Raw genomic sequence first — 23,474 nt, forward strand, 5'->3', positions numbered from 1 at the left:
AGATGAAAGAAAGAAAGAAAGAAAGAAAGAAAACTCGCATATTTGATAAGCTGTAATTTAAGAACCAGCATAATTCCTAAATATACTTTCAGTCAGGGAGCTGGGGTGGGTATATTTTAAAAAATGATCAAGAAATTACTGAGAGGTCTGTATTCCTTATGGTTCGTGTGGTACAGTGGTTGAACTCACAGAAACTGCAGCCAGAATGCCTCGGTTTTAATTCAGACTCCACTATCAGTCATCAGCATGAACCTCAGCAAGTTATCCTCAGTTTCCTCACCTGTCATGTTGATACCAACCTCACAGAGTTAAATGGTTGCACAAAAGTATGAATGTGGGGCACTTAGGACAGAACCCAGAGCTCTTATTATGTCCTCATCACCTTGAGTTTTTNTCTATTTCTCTCAGTCACAGTGAAACCATGAGGGTGGAAAGTACCTGTTACAGAGAATTCCACAAACAGGCAGAAAGAAAAAAACCCTATCTCTGCCTAATACAGTTCATGGTAACAGACCATAATTCCCCCCACCTCACCCCCATGTGTATTTCCTAGATGAATGAAAGAAAGAAAGAAAGAAAGAAAGAAAGAAAGAAAGAAAGAAAACTCACATATTTGATAAGCTGTAATTTAAGAACCAGCATAATTCCTAAATATACTTTCAGTCGGGGAGCTGGGGTGGGTATATTTTAAAAAATGATCAAGAAATTACTGAGAGGACTGTCTTCCTTATGGTTCGTGTGGTACAGTGGTTGAACTCACAGAAACTGCAGCCAGAATGCTTCGGTTTTAATTCAGACTCCACTATCAGTCATCAGCATGAACCTCAGCAGGTTATCCTCAGTTTCCTCACCTGTCATGTTGGTACCAACCTCACAGAGTTAAATGGTTGCACAAAAGTGTGAATGTGGAGCACTTAGGACAGAATCCAGAGCTCTTATTATGTCCTCATCACCTTGAGTTTTGGGGGGTTCTGATTCAGCAAACATTTCCTGAGTGTTGACTGTACATTGCTGAAGAGTCACAGAACATATCATGAAAGACTCTCCTCTGAGAACCTCAGCACCCACCCCCCACCCCAGTGTTTTGCATCCCCCACCCTTCTCCTGACATGTCATGACTATTTGGCCAGCACAGTGCACAATGCAACCCTTATTCCTTCAACTTCCCCTGACTCCACAGAACATTCACCCATTTACTGAGCTTCAAGTTTTCTGAAGGCTCTGAATTGCCTCCTGACTGGGTAGTCCTCCTGCTTCCTCTGGGCACTCTTATCTCCCCCCTGACGTCCTTACCCTCCTCCCCTGGGAAGCTGCACTCTTTGGGCACTCGATTTCCTCTCAGTCATACATCATAGAACACGTTAGTGTCCATCTTGTTCACGCATTTTTGAGTCTTAGGGTTTCTGACCGAAGTCGGTTGTTCCTCTTTTCATCCACTGATGGTTCCAGACAAAGTTCATAAAGGATGGCCTCCTCGTCAATAGAACATGAAAGGATTTGCAGAATAATATTGCTCTTACAAAAATGTGTCTCAGGACCTAATTGAGATTCCATTTTGACAAAAGAGAAAAAAAATAAAAGAAGCCACGAAGTGACTGGAACATGAGGTAAGAGTGAACACAAAGCTTAAGAAACCCCCCATTTTCATCTGGGGCTGAGGAGGCCGCAGGCGCATTTGTAATATGATGCCAAAGAAGACAGCACAACTTTCATTTGCTCTTCTAGACTAAACTGACCAAACTCACTGACCAAACACGTAAAACCTCTTGAAACCTTGGTCTGTTCTGAGTATTACTTCTGCCTCCTTAAGGATCTTGGCTGTGGAGCTAGGCAGCCTGTTAATGAACTAACAGAGCTTTGTAAACTGCTTAAGAGATGTGGGTGGGCAATTGGGACTCTTAGAGCAAAGACAAGATGATTAAATAAAAGTCTTCCCTGATTGGGATAGATCTACCTGCCTTGTCACTCCCTGAATCCAAAGGATTTTAATGGAGATGGCAGGAGTCTTTTTGAGAGAAATGGGATGAGGGGAGTCCCTCGGGGCCCAGGAGAGCAGTAGCCCAGCGCCTCTCTCTAGCATGCAGGGAAGAGAATCCTGCAGCCTGGGCAGTGAACAAGAGCTGAGGAATAAAGACTGTGGATGCCAACTAGACTAAGTACAAAGGGCAGCCCTTGCCGTGGTGGATGAGTATAACCGGAAGGAAAAGTCTTAAGTTTTGAAGCAACTCATAAAGTCCGATGTAAATGGTAAAAGCTTGACTGCCACATGAGTGAAGATTCACCTCAAACATACCCAATTCAGATACTCTGCATGCCATTGGCTGTGTGACATATTGCCCAAATGACTGCCAGATGTGTGTGTCTTCTACCAAGCAAACTGCTGATACACTTACAGCGTGAGGTCTCTAAGCAGTTTCCTAGGAAACTGAGCCATCAGCAGGGCATTCTCACTGAGCACTCTCCAGAGGGGGAGACTCAATACATAGTTCCTTTTTTTCCTAAGTTCTCCTTTCCCTCCTCCTCTCTATCCTACAACCCCTCACATCAAAAATGTCGAAAGAATGGATGATCTAATGATACTAAATAGGCAATATTACCACCTATTAATAGAAAGAATGTATTTGCTAAATCTCAGTTTGGCCATATTGCCTGTCAGATGAACCAACAAGATAAGAGTTGTGGAATTATGCATTTTCCAGAAAAATCTATGACCGGAGATCCCAGAGTCATTATTCCAGTGTGTGGCAAGATGATGTGAGAAGAGTGAGGTGAGATTTAGCCTTTATTGACTATTTGTTTGCAGGGTATTGTGTTCCAAGGTATAGATGCGTTACTTTGCTCCCTGCCATGACAGGCATTGCCCCATTTCACAGCCCAGGGAATTGAGGTTTGGGAACTGAGGACTATAATTTACCCAGGGTCAACTAGCCAGAAAGAGTGGAGCAGAATTTTGAGTCCAGGTTCACTCCTGAGTGTTCCCACTGTGGCACATTTTCAGTGTGAATGACAGGCTTGCTCTGAGTGCTGCCCTCCTGTCCCTTTCCTCCCGTCCCTTCCTATCCAAACTACTGACCACACAGCCAACAACAAGAACCAGAATCCCCTCCAGAGTGGGGGGGTTCTCTACCTCTTCTAGCAGTGATAGCCCTCACCCCAGGCAGGGCCCCATGAGCATTTTTTGCAAAATAGCAAATTGACTATATTGGCCCTTCTCTCTGTTTAAGATGAGAGGCTAAAGTCATTTTCTATTTGAAGTTCTGCCCATCTCTGAAGGGAAGGACTCAAGTTGGGTCAGATCCCTCCTTTGCCTTGATGCTTTCCTATCTGTCTCAAGGCCCACCTACTTCTCGGCTGCAGGAGCACTTGAACTGTGTGCTCATTTTGCATTTCTCACCACATGCCTGCTGGCCTCCCCTGCACTTCTCCATGGCAGGCATGTCATTGGGATACATTTCTCTGAATCTCTGCGGGACAACCCAGGACCTTCTGCACATTAGGCACTATAAATACACATTTCTCAACAGTTTATTAAAGGAGGTAACAAGCAAACTACTTTTCTCCAGGGAGGAACTTGAGGGGTGTGGATCCTAGCACCCAGAACCAGGCACTGGTACCCTTTTGAATTTTGTTTCTAGTTTTCTATAACTTGGCAGGTCTCTGTTCTGGGAATCTGGTATTTGTCACCTGTATGAACAGTTTGAGTCGGGCCACAGAATCTTCCCCATACCATTGGCTAAGGAGAGGCTCCAGAGTATTCCATCTACATGTGCCAGAATCACCCAGCCCGTGTTTTGGCTGATCTGTAATTTGGATGACTCTCCTTGAAACAAGACAGCCAAATCAGCTTCCTGCTGATAACAGTAATCAGATTTTATAGCAAAGTCCCCAGTTAGGCCGGGCAAACAGAGAGGCAACCCGAGCTATTGATTGTGCTGTGGGAGGTTCTTTTCCTCTGAGATGGCTGAATATTTTGTGCTAAAACCTTTTTCTTCCCTGTACCCTGCATATTTCTCCTATGCATGATATGGGACAGAAGTCATTTTAATTATCTTCCTTATTTTATTTGCTTAGTTAAAATCCTGGAATTAAGGTTGGGGAAACAAATTGTCTATATTTAATGTATGCGATTGGCTCAAAAGTGTCATTTGTTTTAGATAACATGGGGGGAAGTATAAATTATTTAATAGTGTAGTAGCATTTCAGTGGTACTTTTTATGTCTTTTGTATTTCATGCCATTTAAAAAATAGTGTCTTTCTGGGTACCCACATTGGCTACAGATCTTTTTTTTTTTTTAAATAAAGATTACTAACTATGTCAGGAGTTTTCAACTTCTTTTAATCTTTGCATTTGGAAGAGAATATTCTCTAGGTAGTTTTGAAGATAATAATAGCAGTGAGAATGCACGGTTGCGTCTGTAGTCTGTACTGATTTCCAAGGAAGGCTTCTCCAGATGTGGAATGCCATGGGGAGTCAATCCGGTTTGCATAATTGACAGCTGCCAGCCTGTAATCCTCTGTGCTAAATTGGGGCTGCGGCCACAGAAGGCAACAGAGCAGCTGGGCTGCTGGGAGTCAAGTCCCTGCACTTGTATGACTTTCCTCCTACAACCATGCACAGGGTCCCTGCCCCTAACACAGGGTGCACTGCTCTGGGAAGGGAAGGGAAACGTAATTTCTGCCTGGGAGGTGGGAGGAAACACCTTGATTCACTCCCCTGGGCCACAGTTGGATAATCAGGGGTTAGCTTTTTATTGCATTGACCTTGGCATTTTAATCTTAAATTCTTTAGAGACCAGTTCTTCAGATGAGGCAGGACCATAAATTAGAAAGACTGAGGGTGTTAGCCAAATGGAGAACACGGTTCCCTTTCAGGGCCTTGAGCCATGTGGCTCCTGTTCTGGTCCCCTCCACTTAATGACTGTTAAACTTTACACCAAAACCACCTTCAAAGCTTTCTGGCCCTGTGTCCTGTCCTGGTTTATCAAGTGGGATGAAATCACCTGTTCTGCCTACTTCATGGGCTTGTTCTGGGGTCAGAAGAGTTAGTGTGTGCTTTGTCCACTGTCAAGCCAATTTAAACAGAATGCACAGTTGGATAGACAGACAGTCTCTGCTATGTATGGTCTCTGTCTTTCTAATTCTCTTCCTCTTTTGAATTATGACCCCTGTCGTAAATACTTCCTGACAATAATGATAGCAATCATTTGCCGAGCGCTTTGCATGTGTGAGGCATTGAGGCCCATGCTTTACAGGCATTATTTTTATTTAATCCTCACGATCACCTTGCTGGTTGGCACTCATCGCTTCAGTTCACGTAAGCACCGGGCTCCGAATCCATCGCGGTCTTCTAGAGAAGCCCGTCCCACTTGCCTTGAAGCTGCTTGCGAAATGAAGGAGCTACATTCTTCATTTCCAATTTTGACAGTTTTCAAATGGCTTAAAATGTGATCAGTTGATGAATCATTCTTTAATGTGTGAGTGCACCATAGGCCGGTAAGTATGGAGTACATTTTGTCTATAGAGCAGAGAGAGAGACAGAGGGAGAGGGAGAGAGGGAGAGACTCTGGAAAGAGAGAAGGAGACAGTAGGGGAGAAAGGAAGAAAGAGAATGTATGACTGACAGAAAAAGATGTCATTTTGCGTGTGTGATAGGAATAGCGATTTTCTAATATTTTAGTACACATAACTGAAAATCATGTAATTAATTAGTTAACAGGCTTTGGATGTTCATAGTGCAGAAGACTTGGAAATACATGATCTTGATAATCTTCATAAAAGTTTAGAAGATGCTCACGGTAAAACAATTCCCAGCATCTCAAAACCTTGCTGAACAGAAGTGATTGCAGTCCAGGTGAGTTGGGGGAGGTGAGAGGCAGGGGAGCGAGAAGGGAGGGAGATGGGTAAAACGGCTTCACAGATGCTTCACCAACGACGCTCTTTGTGTCGCCTTCCTCATCCCCATATGTTGAGTGCGTTAAATCCGGCTGTGGCAGGTCCCTGCCTGCCCCTGACAGCAGGCACCCACGTTCAAGCCACTGGTGGTCACGTGTGTCTGGTGAAAGTCCCCTGGTTGTGTTCTCCCGGCCATGTTAAATAGATAGTAAGCTTTAGGCAGCCCACTTTAACATAGAACCTTGTGATTCCAGAGCGTCCTTTGAAGATGGAGCATTCTGCCATTCGTGTATGTTCCGAGATCCTTTCCAGCCCTCAGATGCCCTCTGGGCTGGGTGTCCCGCTGGCTGGATGCCTCTGAAGGGCCTCCTAGGTGAATCCTGCCTGGAAAGCTGAGCATAACCAGGTCAGACGTGGGAGTTTCGAGTTTGGTAGGAAATAAGGTTCTTTCTGTCCAGGCCAACCATTGAATTTGAGGTGAAGAAATAACATTGGTAAAGAAAAACAAAGAATGGCTTCTGTGGCAGAGTCATTTCTTGCATTTCAGATGTTGATCACCATTCTTGTGCATTACGTAGGGCTTCTCTTTCTCCGCTTTCTTTGGCTGCTTTGCCTTCTCACATTGCACACTTTTACTCCCTCTAGAAAACAGACCAGCTAAGAGACATGAGCTAAACTCAAATCTGATCGTTGTGCTGCTAATAAGCAGCTCTACTAACGATTTTTTCCTGCTCCTGGAGTTCAGGGAGGGAGCATTTCTTATTAATCTCTGCACTTCTTCCCGCCAGCACTTTACCCAGGTGTCTAATGATTGTCAGTGATTGTTTACAGGTGGATTAGATCGAAGTGAATATTTTATTTTGATTTGCAGGACAGAGATGGAGACAGTGCTCCAGCTTCTTTTGTGGGGGGAGTCCTGAGGCTCCTGGAACCTACAGAGAAAGTGGCTCTGCTTGCAGCTTTGCTCTGCCATTGTGTTTTTCACACATGGAAAGGGACACTTGATCTGGGGGGTTCTGCCTGCCCACCCAGTGACGGGCTGGTGTTTTGTGTCCCCCATCATAGACATGGGGCTCCCTCTGTGGCCCAAGCTCGGGCTCATCTCTGACCCCCTGGGTCTACGTGCACCTTCATCCCATGGTCAACCTAGAGATGTGTCTCTGTCACAATCCTTATGAATCATCACTTTCTCTCCAGCCCCTGTCATAGCATTTGTTGATTTGATGGGCCAGGCACAGATGGCAGTTCTCACACACATCTGGGCACTGCCTGATTGAGAGCAGAGAGGCTGAGGAAAGCTACTCTCTCTGTCTTGCCAGGGAGAATGAACAACTGTGAGCCTCGTGGATCCATGTCACAGGCAGAAGAAAGGCAGTTCAATAGTAAGGATTTGGGGTAAGGCAGGTGATACGGCTACAAGGGAGAGAATCTGCACTCCAAACCAAGAAGGACATGAGTCTGAAGCAGACGGATGCTTGGCTGGGAAGCTAGAGAAGGCAGGCATGCTTCCGCCAACAGAAAAATAACCAGGTTCTTCCTAAGTCAGTGGTTCTCACAGTTTTTAGGTTCAGGACTTTGTTATTCTTTTAAAAAATGATTGATGGCCCCAAATACTTTATGTGAGTTACATCAATTAATATTTACCATATTAGAAATTAAAACTTCAAAATTGAAAAAATAAATTACAGTTTATTTCAAACAACGTGCCAATTGTTTGTTAACATAATTTATCTTTATTAAAAAAATTATGTTTCCAAAAAATAATTAGTGAGAATAGCGTCATTGTTTGCTACAAATCGCTTTAGCATCTGGCTTCATGAGGGACAGTTGGATTCTCTTTTCTGTCTATGGATTCGATCTGTTGCCATATCCTGTGTCTTGTATCTTCTGGGAAACTCTACTGTACACTTAAGAAAGAATGAGATTGAACAAACCAAATAATGTCATAGTGTTTTTAGGAAAAGAGTTTTGACCTTTCAGACCCCAGGGGGTAAGTTTTAGGGACTCCCAGGGTTCCCCAGACCATCCTTTAAGAACTGCTTTCCCAGGTGTAAACTCCCAGAAACGTGCCTCTCTCTGTGTCTAACATGTGGCCATCTTTTACAATGACATCTCTGCATTAGCAGAAAGTGGGTAATGGCAAGCCAAGCGGATAATTCTTTTTAAATCTTTTGCCCTTTGAACAGTGCATGTGAACATTCCACAAAGCATCACAGAGGCAAGCGAGAATAAGATTGACGTTGACTGTCCTGTTGGACAGTCTGGACAAGTTCTTGCTCATTGACTGGCAAACAAGATAATCCAGATCATGAGACAGTATCCTCTCTGTGCTTTTCAAAATGTGAATCTCAAATTGTATGAGCGCCACTTGGCCTGGGCAGCACATATGTTTTTCCTCTCTACGATCATGGAAAGCTTTATAAGACAGGAACACCTGCTCCACGGCCCCTCCGAGCTGTGTGTTTCCAGGACCCCAGGGCAGCTGAAATCTGCTTTCCAAGTGACCAATCACTGGGCAGTTTACTGACTTTTCTGGTACTTCCTGGGCAGCCCAGATTCCTCTCACTTAATATTAACTCCCTTTTTCCTGAGCTAATCAAGATAGTGACAGAGCTGTGACACTAGCAAGATGAGCATGAATGGAAAGTGATGATTTATAGGGATTGTGGTCTAGCTTTGCTCAGGCCAAGACTCTCCCTGCTAGGGAAGGGTGGTGGGTACAGCCAGTCTGCAGCCAACGTGCAGATCACAGAAAGGCTCCAAAAAAATGAAACAAATCACATTTTTATGTTGTTCTAAAGCGGGAACATCATTTTTAATGCGGCTAGGTAAAGATTGAGTGGCGTTCTCTGTCCCTTGAGAAGACTATGGTAGTCCTCCCCTTACCTGTGGTTTTGCTTTTGGAGGTTTCAGTGACCTGTGGTCAACCACGGGCCAGAAGCAGATGCTTCACCTCTGACATATCATCAGAGGTCAGTAGGAACCTAACTCTATGTCACAGCGCCTACGTCATTCCCCTCACTTCATCTCATCACATAGCCAGTTAGCATCTCACGTCATCACAAGAAGGGTGAGTACAGCACAATATGATAGCTGGAGAGAGAGAGAGAGGCCACATTCACATACGTTTTATTACAGTACATTGTTATAATGGTTCACTGTTATTATTAGCTATTGTTATCATAAATCAAACGTTGTCATAGGTCTATATGTATGGGAAAAACATAGCATATATTTCGGTACCTTCTGGGGTCTCCGGCATCCACGGGAGGGTCTTAGAACAATCCTGGTGGGTGCGGAGGGACTAGTGTACATGCATCAGTGCTCAGACCTCTCCAGAACTGGCAGGGGGATGGTCTCGGTAGATTCAGCTACAATCACAGAATTTTTTAGTGAGAAAGAGAGTTAGAAATCACCCCTGTGTGGAGAAAAGGGTGTGTGTGTGTGTGTGTGTGTGTGTGTGTGTGTGAATGTGCACATGCACATGCATGTGTGTCTGGTTTGTGTATGTGGGAGGCAGATGCAGGGTAGGCCCAGTGCCCCCACAGCAAAGGCCCATGGGTATTGTCTTTCTTTGCCGTCCACCAAACCTAGCTGTGGAACTCAGGCATCACACTAAGGAAGTGGAACTCTCCATTTCCCATTTTCTCTGTAAGCCCTGCTCCTTAGGTGATTTCTTAACCTCTCTGGGTCTCCGTTTCCATAGTTAGAGAATGGATGTAACAGTAACATCTATCTCATAGGGTTGTTTTGAAAATTGGAAGGCAGTATATGTAGAAGTTCCTTAAAGCACTGTATAATACACAAGAAGCACAAAATAAATGCTAGTTACCGTTTTTATTATTATTATTATTATTATTATTATTTGACATCTCTGAAACTCAGTTTTCTCACCTGCAAAGTAGATTTTCCAGGTTAGTATGGGGATGAGTTAGAGAATATATGGCTTAGAAAAAAATGTCAGGTGCCATTAAAATATGCTTGTTGACAGAACAAGTCAATTTTTTGTTACCTGGGTATTTTCCCATGTGTAAGATTCCAGTCCTTGAGCACTAACACATGATTTTCTGTGCTGTTTTGAAAATAGGACAGTTAATTTTGATTAAGTGAATATATGATACCAGCCAGTGAAGAAACAGCAATATACTCTCAACCAGTAATAACAGTGACTATTTGTGCAGTGTTTACCCTAGGCCAGCACTGAGCTAAGTATTTTACATGTAATAGATTGTCTGTCTTCTCACTGCAGCTTCTTGAAGGAGGCGCTGCAGTTATTCCCAGTTTGCAAATGAGTAAAGCGAACCTGATGGTTCCCCCAGGGCCCCTAGGGTAGCACATAGCCCTGCCAGGACTGAACCCAGGCAGGCTGGTTCCCCAGTCAGTGTAGTTCCCCTTACCCAGTATAGTAGCAGAGCTGGAGGTCCAGAAGGAGGTGAACAGGGATTGCAGCCTCGTTTGCTCTCAGTAGGCCCCAACGTTGTGCTCTGCAAGTGAAAGAATTAGTAGACCTTTTGTCCTCTTTAGATAAGGTAAAAGGTAAGACGATTTGTCTATCATCAGTATTTATGAAGAGAAGGTGCCTGCTTCTTAGAGGCGGAAATTGTTGCCCAAACGTAACCCAGGGATCGAGCCAAGAATAGATTCTTGAGTTGGGGGAGATCAGGTGCAAGACTCAAAGAGCTCTGAGGAGAACCTGAGATCCTATTTAAAAAAAAAAAAAAAGGCATGCAGAGTCTAATCCAGGGCTGAGGCCCAGGCACGAGGTACGACCTTCACAGGTAAAGAGATGCACTTTTATTCAAGTTGAATGGAGGCTCTCCTAGGGGCATGGATATCATTTCCCGGTCTCAGTCCAACACTATTTGGTGGAACAAGATGATGCCAGAGCAGAGGCATAGCTAGCTCTTTCTGGGGAGGCTGTAGAACTTAGGAATATAGAGTGGGAGCTTTAGAGTTAGAGAGCCCTGAATTTAAATCTCAGTTCTGCCATTTAAAAGCTCTGTGGCTGTGCAAGTACTCCATTCTCCAAGTGGTTGCAAAGATTAAATCACAAAATTGCATGTAAGTAAATCCCTTGATACTTTAGAAGCACCCAGTAAATGAAAGCCATTAACCTCAGTGTTACACTGGCTAGTTCCTGAATTTTCCAGTAGTGTTGAGGGACTGTCCCTTAACCATGGCTCGACTCCCACCTAGTTTAGGTCCTCAAAGGTGATGCCAATTTTAGGTACAGGGCCCCATGGGTAGGGGACTGGTATGGTTCTAAGCCTGCTTTCCTTACACATGTATTAAATTCAGGATGGTACTGGCCAGGCTTTTCTGGAACTGAACACTCGGCTTGATCTTGCTCTAGCTCAGGCCTTAAACCAATATGCAGGAAGAGATGTCCTAGGCAAACAGAGTCATGCCCCGGGGTTAAGGGATAAAGGTCATGGTTTACCCTTTCATGATCTGGACAGTCATCAAACCCTGTCACGTTCCTAAGAGCTCTGGTTATACATTTGAGGGGTCGCCCATCTTTACACCAGATGGGAGAGGTTACTAACTGAACAAGACCTAGGCCTGTTTGTGAAATGAAGGGACCACGCTGTCTGCCTGATGCAGGTCATTAGCTGAGCAAGGAGCCCTGAGAATTTTGGAACATGCGTGCCCTTTACTTGTTAATTGAAAGCTTGGGGCACAGATACTGTTAGAGTACCGCTAGGGGCCAGATTGTGTGCCCAGAGGAGAAGCCCTCTGTGTGTAGGAGACCAGAGCCCTCCTTGTGTTACCTGGGTAAGAGTTTTGCAGATGGAGGCAGGCTGATATCGAACCCAAACTGGCATGGAGGCTGTGCAAAGGTGGGCAGGAGGCAGTCGTCCACAGGGCAGGGATCAGGGACCCACAAATGTGCCGCAGCCCCAGTGTGATCCAGGCAGCAGGATTTGGGGTTTGGTCCCTAACAAGCATTCCCTGGGCACTACCAGAGCCTTGAAAGGAGACAAACTGCTACTGCCCATAATGTGAGCCAGGGCCGAAAATGGGGAGCCCCAGGAGCAGGGGCGAATGTGTACAGAATTTAGCCATGGGGTGTCTCTCAAGCTCCCCCGGACTGCGCACCTGCCCACACAGGCTGGCAGTTTGGTCCTTGCATTTGCGCAGGATCTTCTCCTGGCAATGTCTTCAAGATGGGGCTTAGCTTCTGACAGGAACATGTCTTCTTTGGGCACCCCACGTGGCAGCCCTCTTTTTCTTCTGGCTGCTGTAAGCCAGGATGGAGTGAGCCTCTCAGCGCAAGTCTTGCCCACCCCCTGTGCTGGCTGCCTTTTATCACGTGCAGTCATACGCCACGCCGCTGAGAGCTCTGCTGGCACTCATCCCTGCAGTCCTCCCAGCAGCCTATGAGATGGTGCTGTTACTGTGCCCATTTTATGGATGGAGAAACTGAGGTGTTAGGGTTGCGTTAGGTAGGTCAGATAGCTGGTGAGTGGCAGAGTGAGGATGCACAGGAGGGCTTTCTTTCCCCAAAGTTCAAGCCCTACACCGCCCTTCCCTGTGACTTATTCAGCTGAGCTGGAATCTGATTCTGTGACGTGTTCGGATGCTTCTCAGAGTCGCAGCATCAGGCTGGACTAGGGGTTTGCAACTTGGCTGCTCATTGACCTAACCTGGGAAGCTTTAAAAAGTACTCCTGCCTCAGCTTTGTCACGAGAGATTCTGATTTCAGTTGGTCTGAGAGGCAGCCTGGGCATTTTCTGGACCAAAGGTTGGCAAACTTTTTCCGTCAGGGGCCAGATAGTACATATTTTAGGCCTTGCAGGGCCATATGGTCTCTGTCACAACTACTCATCTCTGCCTTCATAGAGCAATAGCAGCAGTGGGCATGGCTGCATTCCAGTAAAACTTTATTTACAAAAACAGGTGGCTGGCCAAAATGGGCCTGTGAGCCCTGGTTTGCCAACGACTGATCGAATCAGGCTGCCTGTTGGTAGATTCTACCCATCACCAGTGAGATTAGAATTCATGTTGCTTCCAAGGATCTGGTGTCTGTGGTGTCTTGGGAGAGCCCCCCCCAGGCACCCCCATTCCCTCTAGTCCACTGCCTTCCTGCAGTCTTGGTGGTGTTGGCCTGATCTCTATGACTGAGCTTTGACAATGGCCTCTTTTTTGTGGAGGACCTTAACTCCCCTCCACACCACCCCTACCCCCCCGTCTGAAATTCTGCCATGAACCGTCACCTGTTTGGCGGGGGTCCTTACTGGCTTGCTATCCCTTCCCCACGAGGAGTCAAAAGTGCCCCCCTTGCTCTTGGCTGGAGGCCAGGTCCTCGGTAATTAGGAAGATTAGCCGGATCTGTGAGGCTGCCACCTGTTTGATAGGAGAACTGCCCCTGTACGAGCACACCTCCCCTTGCTGGCTGTCCCTTGCCTTGGCTCCATCCAGAGCAGCCCCTGGAGAGGTCTGGCCCCCACCTCTCCTCATCCAGAGCCCCCTTCTTTCCCTTTCCAGCTGACCTTCCATGTCTGCCTTGTGCCTGTAGCTTGAGTAATAGCATCATTTTCGCCTGAAGAATTCGGTCTATCAATTAACTGTTTTTATGGAATATTAATGTAGTATTCTTGAAATCGTGGGTCGTAATTATTTACAAAGTCAAAAGGGCAGCAGGAAAATAAAGCTGGTGAATTGGTTGTGGTGATTGAAATTATGCCCCAGCCTCATAAAAATGTCAAAACCAAAGCATGCCTTCCTTATCTTCCCTCATTTGTTAACTGTCCTTGGTAATGGGGTGCACAGACACCACAAACATGCCAGACTAAAAGAAAGCAATTAATAGAGAAGACACCTAAGATATTAACGGTTCACGTACACAAAGTGTCTACAAGTTAATTGTTAAGACATCAGAAAGCATTTGTTCAACAAACTTTTATTGAGACCCTAATTTGTTCCATGTGTCAGGGTACAGGATAAGGCTCGGGTACTAACTAGAGAGAGACCATAATGTAAAAGAAAAACTACAAACCATGTCAGAAGTACTGCAATAGAAGCGTGCACACAGCTCTGTGGGAGTGAATGTTGGAAGTCTGAGGTTTCAGGGAAAGCTTCTCCCTGGGGGTGAGAGGTGAGTTGGTTAAATGAGGTTCTCCACCTGGGAAACAGGAGGAAAGGCAATATGGGCAGAGGGACCACATGTCCTAGGCAGCAATGGGGTGTGGTTGTGTGACAAGAGTGTGTGGTTCTTAGAATAGTGTAGGAGTTGAGTCTGGAAAGCGGCAAAGGGATGCATAGGCCAGTCTGAGAGTTCAAGCTTTACTGGGTGACAGGAGCCAAAAAGCCTCTGTGCTTGTGTGTGTGACTTACTTCAGTTGTTTTCCACTAATTTAATTTAATTCTATCCAATTTAAGTAACAATATAAAGCCCAACATGATGTAAACCTGCAGTAAAAGTCCTCAAATGTTTGTTGAGTGAATTAATGAAATCATTCCCCAGATTTCTCATTTCATACGTTATTTCTGTGTCTTTTGTATATTTTTCTGGGTCTCTCACTCACATTGCAGGGTGTCATCACATCTCATCGATGATTCTGGGCTATCTGAGTATTTCTGATTGAGGCACTAGGAAGCTGTATGCATGGGTGGTGTTGCCTTTGTAGGGCTTTTCTCTGGGGTTCCAAGGTGAGCCATCCATTTCACTAGGTGCCTCCCATGTACCTATTTGAAGAACTTTTCTCTGGGGTTGTTTGACATTGGGAGACAAGAATCCCCTCATTGGGGGAACATTAAGACTGCTAGTATTTTAATAGAAGACTTGTAAGTGGAGGAGTAATTCACTCCGGTCTCTGTTTTAGAATGTTCTTCTGGCAGCAGTGTAGGTCCCAAATCAGTGTATGGGGCTCGGAGGGAAGCAGAGGCCCTCACAGGAGGCTGTTGTAAAAATAAAGAGGTCCTCAGCTAAGAATGTGGAAGCTAGGATGGAAAGGATCAGGAAGTATGATTCCTCTTAGGAGACAGAATTGATAATGAGGTCGAGTGAGGACGAGTTTTTTGTGATTAAAAATAGAGAAGCAGTAGTGCTTTAGAGGAGTGGGGAAGGTGCTGAGCTAAGGTTGGGGCTGTTGAGTTTGGGGAACATACAGTTGGGGTTTCCCATTGCCTTTGGGTGATGAGGGTTGGAGGTGACAGTGATACACAAGTGGTAACTACATCCACAGAAGGGATGTAGTTAACCCAAGCAGAGTGTGAGAAGGGAAGAGAACAAGTCTAAAGCAGAAACCCAGGGAACTGCAGGATTTAAGGAAGCACGTGGAGGAAGAACCGGCAGAGCAGAGAGGCTCTCGGGTGGATCAGTTAGGATCGGGGCAGCGTTGATTAGAGTGAGGCAACTGTTACATCTGGAGCACAAGATGTACCACTCGATGAGCTACAGTGTGTTTTGAATACCCTGGGAACCTTGCCATTACTCCTACATTTAGGACGTAAGGCTCCATTCATTTGTTCCTTCATTAACTGAGTATAAGACAATCTGCCGGGCACTGGGAGTAGACCTGGTTCCTATGCTTTATTCCTCGCAGCTTAGCAAAGAAGACAGACATACAGCAACACATTTGGAAACAGATGTTTTCATGGAAAACAGTAACAGTTACACTTAAGGATCAAGCCTTCAGAGCCTTATCCACCCAGAGCCTCTAAGAGATATTTATGAGTGGAGTGTTTTTACATAGGGGGTGTGTCTGTGTCCTAATCTCCCCTGAGTTCCACAGATGGCCCTGGGGCCAGTGCCTCTTCCTGGTGTCAGCTCCTGGCACACGAACTGCGCTCTGCCCGGGGATGCTGCCTAACAGAGAAGCGCCACCAGTTTCTGCTGTCTGGGCGCTGGGGGTGGCCGGAGTGGTGGGGACACTCTGGACTGCCTCCCAGCCTCCTACATAAGCAGTGTGGAGACAGCCGTGTTGACTCTCAGTGGCATGATCGAACTGGTCGGAATGGGAGCTATGACCTCACCTGGTTTTCGCCGAGCACTGAAGATGTAACTGATAGTGTGTGTCAGCTCATTTGTCCATACAAGCCGTCGAACCACATTCGTTACTACCGGTTCTTCTGTTTGTTTTGAAAACTCTTCATGTTGGAGTTAGGAATCTGGTAGAAGAAGGAACACTGATTAAATGGATTTGTGGCTGTCACTTATGGAGACATCTCAGTTCAACTCAGAAAAGTTCTCCTGAGTACCTACTATGTGCAGGGCATGGGGCTGAAATTTACTGTATTTTGCAAGACTGCAGACAGCCACAGCTCTGTTGGCTGTTTACGTTGACTTTGACAGACTGAAATTGCTTTGCTTTCTCCCTTTGCTAGCCTCTCATGATAGTTTTCATCGGCAAACTAGATTGCAGGAGCGATTCACTTTGTGCAGTAGAAGGGTTCCTGAAAATTGTTTTTGAAAATGAATTGTTATCAAATGAATAATGTTTTAACTGTACTGGGGGATTTTTCTATGAGTAGGAAGTTCTGATGCTGAATTGTTTTGAAAGGTGAAACATTATATTCTGATTTGTCTGCTTCGTAAAGGAGAATTTTTAACCTAAAGGGAAAATAAGTCAAAATTTAATAACTTCAGGAATCTGAAACAATATCAAATCAAAGCAACAACAACAAAAAACACCCAATTTTTAGGGCTTAGGCGTAGTGAATGCTAACAAAAAGAGCCAACGTTGTGTAGACCACATGACAGAATGTGAGCTGATCTGAAAACGTAGTCTTATTTGCAGGGCTAATAATAGCAGATCTTGCCAGTGTAAAAAAAAAAATGAGAATAATGAGAGAAGCAACAGAGAAAGAAGAAAAAGATTGAGAGGGTGGAGTGGGGAAGCACGGAGAAAAGGAAAGATAGCAGCAGGTGGTGGAGACACCCGAAGTGGCAGAGGAGATTACAGCCAAATGGTGAGAGTGGCAGCAAAGAGAACAGAACACAGAAGCCAGCTCTCCACGAAACAGCCCCTGCCTGCACACAGTGTCCATAGGACATCTGACTGCCCGTGGATTCAGTCATTCCTAAGGATCCCGCATATTCCTGGCCAGGTTATGTTCTAAGTGCTTTGTGGACTAACTCCTTTAAGCCTCCTAGCAACGTCTTGAGGAGTCCTCATTCCCACTTGATGGTTGAAGTAACTAAGTTACAGAGAGGCCAAACAGNCCTAAGGATCCCGCATATTCCTGGCCAGGTTATGTTCTAAGTGCTTTGTGGACTAACTCCTTTAAGCCTCCTAGCAACGTCTTGAGGAGTCCTCATTCCCACTTGATGGTTGAAGTAACTAAGTTACAGAAAAGGCCAAACAACTTGCCCGAGATCTGAATCTATGAGCAGAAAAGCAATTTGTGATTGGCAGGATTCTAGGATGACCCCCTAAATTTCCCTGTTAGTGTGGACAGGACTGATAAAGATGGCAGGTTTTAACTCCCCTGACTATATGGCAAGGAGAACATGATTTTGAAGATATTAAGTATGGTCCTTCATTAGTTGATTTTGAATGAATCAAGAGGGTCCCAGGGTGGGCCTGACCTAATCAGGCAAGCCCGTTGTAAGAGGGTCCAGGCCTTTCCTGAAGGAAGAGAATCAAAGCAAGTGATTCTTCTGCTGAACTTGAAGAAAACAACAGCCATGTTTTGAAAGTCTATGGAGGAGATCACATGGCAAGAATCAATCAGAATGGCCTTAGGAGCTGAGAGTGGTCCCTGGCCAACGACTCCCAAGGAAATGAGGACCTCAGTCGTCAGCCTCAAGGGAATGAGTTTTGCCAGTTTGGAGGAGGACGCTGCGCTCAAGAAAGATGAATGCTCTAGCTGACATCTTGATTTCAGCCTTGAGAGCCTCTGAGTAGAAGACCCAGTTAGGCCCTGCCTGCACTTCTGTCCTGTAGAAACTGTGAGCACTGTAGTAGATACCTGTTGTTTTAAGCCACTAAGTCTGTGTTGATTTCTTGTGCAGCAATAGGAAACCAGGACACTAAAATTTGAACTTCAGGATTCTAGGCTGTGGAGTGCACATACGTCCCCACTACTCCAGTGTGCCTTTTAGAACTCATATCTCAAAATCATTACTGCCTGGAACTTCAGGACTGAACAGGAACCTTTGAGATCAGCCAGTCTGGGTGCCACAGGTCCTCTAGGATACCTGTCGTTCCCACTTTTGGTCCAGGTCTGGCCATTGGTGATACAGAGATCAAATGGATCCCTTCTTTCCCAAGACAGCTTATCATATCCTTCAAGATAGTTTTCATGTTTCACGTAAGCCTTCTGTTTTCCAGGCATAACATCCTCATGCTTTCACAGGAGTTTCTAGTCCCGTAACAGTCACTCCCCTCCTGCTGAATTTCAGGTTGCCCCTGTTTTTCTCTTAGAGTACGGCAGGGTTAAGCCTGGTGTGGTCTGCTTCACATAAAATACAGCATGCCTAACACAAGCCACAGTCCAAATGTTCTGTTTCCACCAGACAGCATTAGACCACATTAGATTTTTTGGTAACCACTGTGCGATGTTGACTCATAACCCAAGCAGAGTCCACCAAAACTTCCTTTTTCACACACAAACCTGCTGAGGTGTGTCTTCACAGTCATGAACTTGTGCATGTTTATTTTAACCCAGACATAGGCTTAACAGTCATCACTACTCTGTCTCATCAGGAATCTGGTACATATCTTCCTCAATCCTGATTATGTCATCCAACACTATTGCTCTTCTTTCCAGCATCCCCTCAACTCTTAATTATTTGATCAGTGTGCCATAAATTTCCTCATAGGGTTATTGACAGAATTCTGGACCTGGACTGGGCTGAAGTCAGAGTCCTCTGGCACCATTTTGATGGCCCACTTCCAGCGCTCGGGTCCTTCACATAGTCGCAAATCCAACTAATTGTATCATCTCCTGGCAGTCATCCAACCCATAAAGGTGCCCTCAGAAACACAATGAAAAATATTTCCTGGAGTCCAGGGACAGGGACAGGGACAGGGTGTGGAGTCTTGTTCCCTGGCCTCCCAGCTAGGAGGTCATGATAGCTCCTAGAAAGTGTTCACAAACGCTTAGTAGCATCGGTTCAGGTTGGACATCACATGTATTGATTGTGGTTTGGTCCCCCATAGATAAACAGCATTTCCTCCCACAACCCCAATCTCTGTCGCCTTTGTTTCCACTCTGACTCCCAGGGAAAAGATAAAGATGATTTTGGGAAGGATAGTGGACCGTGGGGTGCCTAAGAATTGAGGCTTCAGAGGAGCAGCAGATCCTAAGTGTTTTATAATGAGAAGTAGACGAGGGGCTCTGGTGTGACAATCAGGACACGTGGAGAGATGCGCAGGTATAGGCAAGGGCTGCAAGTGTGGGGAAGGGGTGGTGAGGGAAAGGAGGAGACAGGGCTGAGTATGGTCCTGCGGTTTCCACGGGGCAAAGGTAAAGGCAGGTGTCTTCTGTAGTATCACCTTTCTTTCTTTCTTTCTTTCTTTCTTTCTTTCTTTCTTTCTTTCTTTCTTTCTCTCTCTCTTTCTCTTTCTTTCTTTTTTCTTTCTTTCTTTCTTTCTTTCTTTCTTTCTTTCTTTCTTTCTTTCTTTCTTTCTTCTGTCCTTTTGCCCTTTCTCCACCAGCCCTGCCTTACTTGAAAGGTGAGAAACAGACCTGCCTTATAAAACAGAGGGTATGGTCCTAGGCAGCACTGGGGACAGCCTGTGCTCCATGTGCTCCATGTGAGATCTTGGGATGGACGAGCTCCCATATCCACCCTAAAGAGAAGATTCTCTGATTCCATGGATTCATTGAAGAATCCTGAAGCGGGTGTGAATGGGCCTGGTAGAGGTAGTCCCTGATTATAAATATACCATGATTGTCCTATCTTGGTTGATTGAAAAAACACCTTTCTCCTTCGTAAAAAATGAAGGTTGCCACGGGTCTTATGGAATTCCCATAATTCCTAAAGACCAAGAACTCCTATTGGATATTTCTGTTTCTCTGGGGCTGTTTGGGGGAGCCTCCACTTTCTGTCCATGTGTTTTTGGTGGAGTTGTCTCCACCTTCTGCTCGATGGGGGTAGGGGACCCAGGATCGGCCAGTCAGAACGTTAGCATTCTCTCATGTTTGACTCAAGCCAGTGAGATGCAGGAAGACTTTTGCCGGGATATAGGAAAAAGAAACCCTTGGTCTTTTTGGCTGGACCTTGGAACTGTCATGTTTTGAGGCTCAAGTTGTTTCAAGCTATCTTGCTTCTAGGAGAGGAGAATCCAAAAAGAATGGAACCACACAGGCAGCAGAGATGAAAGATAGAGCAAAACTGGACTCAGGTGATATGAAGAGGCTGTGCTGGAGACCTAGACTATGGAGCAAGATTGCTTGGGTTTGAATTGCTCTGCCATTTACTAATGGGGTCACTCAGGACAGGACAAGTTAGTCTCTGTGCCTCAGTTTCTTCATCTATCAAGTGGGAATCATTGTAATAGCTACTCACAGAGTTGTTGTGAGATGAGGCGAGTCCTGTGAAACACTGAGAGCAGTACCCAGCATGGACCACACAAGTGTTAGTCACCATCTGAATTCTGCGCCAAGCCATGCCTGAAATGAGACCTGCCTCTGAATGTTTCAGTTCTTAGAACAATATATTCTTTGTTTTGCATTTGCCAACTTAGGCTACCTTTTCTGTCACTTAAGCCAAAGGGTTCTAACTAAGAGATCCAGTGAAATCATATTCTTACTCGCTATTACGTTCTGTCTTCCTTGATAAAACTAAGATAAAAATAATCCAAAGTCAGATACTCCTTTTCTGACAGTTATCCAAATGGTGAGTGTGATCTTGGAACAAGTCAGTTCCTGTTCCTTCCCATCTTCTCAGTTGTGTTTGTTTGGAATTTACTTTTCAGGAATTCTTTTTTTTTTTTTTTAATATTTATTTATTTATGAGAGAGAGAGTAGGGGGTGGAGCAGAGGGAGAGAGAGACAAGCAGACTGGATGCTGAGCGGGGAGCCCCATGTGGGGCTAGATCCCAGGACTGTGAGATCACTACTAGAGCCAAAATCAGGAGTCAGAGGCTCAACAGACTAAACCATCCAGGAGCCCCCTTTACAGAAATTCTTTAAAAAATACTTCAGGTCATGATTTTCTAGGAAAACTCCAAACATTATAATTAGATTTCCTGAGCAAGCATATGTTTTATCTACTTTATCCCAAAACTCATGCAATGTTCTAAAAAGGTATACTAGAAAACACTGAATTGGGGAAGAGGGTATTTGGCTGGGGCTTCGAATATAGGAAGGGGAGAAGATCAGAAAACCTGGGGCTCCAGCTTGGCCTCAGCTAGTACCTTACCGTGTGGTCTTAGACAAGCCCTTCTTCCTGGTTTCCTGGTCTGTAAAGGGCAAGATGATGCCTGAGGTCCCCTTCCCCCCAATCCCCCACTGACTGACTTTGCAATATATGACTTTCTTAAGCACCTTAAATACTATATTTCATTCTCTGTGGTTGAAATGATGGAAAGGAAATTAGAAAAATAATAAATCTTAATGAGGCTTCTCTGTACTTTTGTGATTACCTTAGAATTTCTAGGGTATGTCGTAAGGTTTGTCTTCTCTATTTTCCTTCTGTGTCTGAAGGCTTTTCTTTTTTCTTTTTTTTTCTTTTTCCTACTTTCTTCTCTCTAAAACTCCCCGTGTTCTCCCTGAGTCCTCACCATCCTTAATAATCAACAAGGGTCTTGGCAATATAAGGTGAGAATTGTAGCAAAGGCCCTGGTCCTCTAGTCCGCTTCAAGTAGCAGGCAGTTCGCAGAGAGAAACAATAAGGAACCAGAATAGGAAACAAATAGTAAACTAGAGAAAATGGAGACAAAGCAAATGACTAGAATTATCTCAGGGAGCTGGGAAGAGGAAAGCCAGAATGTTATTCTTCCTTTTTCATAGAACATGAAGCCAGGTCTGACGCGTGGGGGGCACCGGTGGGTGTTTGCGGAGCGAGGGAGCGAGGAGGCGAGTGATGAATAGATGTGAGGGAACATTTGGGTATGCGTGGACACACTTGGTCCTGCCAACTCAACTAGCCCAGGGACGGCGGAGGAAGGAAGTGACAAAAGAAAACTCAGGATACCCATGTACCAATGCAAAGCAAATTGTCCACTGCAGACGTGAAAATATCCAATGCACCGAATGAGGAACAATGTGACACTTGAGAAAGCTAAGAAGTTGCCTGCTAACCCGAACCAGTGCATTTGTTTTTGAAATGTGGTGCTTATTTGCAAGTAAGTATTCATTTCATGCCTCACTATTTGGCTTTTAGGTTGGACTTAATTAAAAAAGCTGTAGCATCTTTGAGTCCAATTTCCTCTTTTCACATAGCATCTGTCCCCGACAGCTTGTGTGAGGCTCTGCCACTTGTTGAGGCCGAGGCTGGAGGAGGAAATGACAGGGGAGAGGCGAGGTGGACAGACGCCTCTTGTTGGAGGTGGCACTCTCTGATTCTGCACGGCCCAGTCACGTGCTTAGGAAGCGCCTTGCTTGAAGCAAGGCAACAGATGTCTCCGAGAGGGGGATGCTGGCAGCCTCACAAAGGCCAGCATGACGGAGGGTAGGCATGAGTGCACTAACGGGAGAGCAAGGCACACATGCTTCTGCCCTCTGCTCAGAGCTGAAAAATAGGCCAAAATCGGATACAAGCAAACTGTAGAACTGAACAAAGAGAACATACTTATTTGGAATAAACATTATCTCTGGGCAGGGGCATGGTGGGAGTTGGGACCCATTTCCAAACAAATATACCCTAGTGTTTTCTATATTCAAATAGATGGCATAAAAGATAAAAATCGATACTGGGGTTGACCCCGCCTATAGATACGCCCTGTTTTGTTTTGCAAAGCCTAGCTACCTGTTTATGCATTGACCTGGAGCTGTGGTTTTGAATCTGACCAAGAAACAGAAGCTTTCTCCTCTTAGATCTGTCATTCTCATTTATCAGGATAAGCGTATCAGTAAATCCAAACAAACTGGGATCTCATTTTGGAACAACTAATTGAGTTTGTGGTAAGCAAGCTCTTACAGATGGAGCATGCACTTAATCTACTTTCTGTTTGATGTTTCAGTGTTGCTTTTAAAGCAGTTTGTTTGAATTCAAGGTATTAGAGCTTAGTTCTTTGGGGACTTCATTTTTAATTTAAAGGAATCTTTGGAAATTGCTTAGGCCTTTATTCTTGAAATTACCTGGAATTTCCCTAACTGTGCTGTGCTGTTTTATAGCACAAGGCCCATCCCACCAAATATGTTCACTTTCTGGGGCTTTTCTTATCTCCCCTCTGTGCCCCCACCTTCTAACCCCCATAAATGTCCTGGCTGCACTTTGTTGCTAGACAATTCCTATTGCTTTCATGCAAAGGAAACCAACATTATGACATATCTTACTTGAAGCTTATAGTTAAAGCCTCATTCTTTGTGGTTCTGTGGGTATTAGAATCTGAGGCTGTTCCCCATTTCCTTGCCCTTGATACCTGAAGAATGTACTGGGTCTGACTGTGAGCAGATTGTCAGAGATCTATGGAAGAAGGCCATCTCTGGACCACATTAGGGCTTAAAGACTAACATAACCACAC

At 45.1% G+C, this 23,474-nt stretch overlaps 1 protein-coding gene and 1 long non-coding RNA gene across 4 annotated transcripts in view; both read left to right on the top strand.

Annotated features, from left to right (window-relative positions):
* The window catches only part of LOC117804103 (beta-chimaerin), a 228,363-nt gene that overhangs the window by 107,770 nt on the left and 97,119 nt on the right, over positions 1–23,474 (top strand). Inside the window, exon 1 of one of the 3 annotated variants that reach the window (XM_034669706.1) lies at positions 21,471–22,133. The exons of the other annotated variants lie outside the window; for them this stretch is intronic. Within the exon in view, the coding sequence (XP_034525597.1) occupies positions 22,115–22,133 (19 nt within the window). The 5' untranslated portion in view covers positions 21,471–22,114. Of the gene's footprint in view, positions 1–21,470; positions 22,134–23,474 lie in introns of those variants that run through there. 3 annotated transcript variants of the gene reach the window in all.
* LOC117804104 lies at positions 431–17,023 on the top strand. The gene is made up of 3 exons (XR_004628300.1): positions 431–2,768; positions 5,710–5,851; positions 6,147–17,023. It is a non-coding gene; the product is annotated as an uncharacterized LOC117804104 (long non-coding RNA).

The sequence above is a fragment of the Ailuropoda melanoleuca genome, chromosome 1 (genome assembly GCF_002007445.2).
Source record: "Ailuropoda melanoleuca isolate Jingjing chromosome 1, ASM200744v2, whole genome shotgun sequence".
Taxonomy (NCBI): domain Eukaryota; kingdom Metazoa; phylum Chordata; class Mammalia; order Carnivora; family Ursidae; genus Ailuropoda; species Ailuropoda melanoleuca.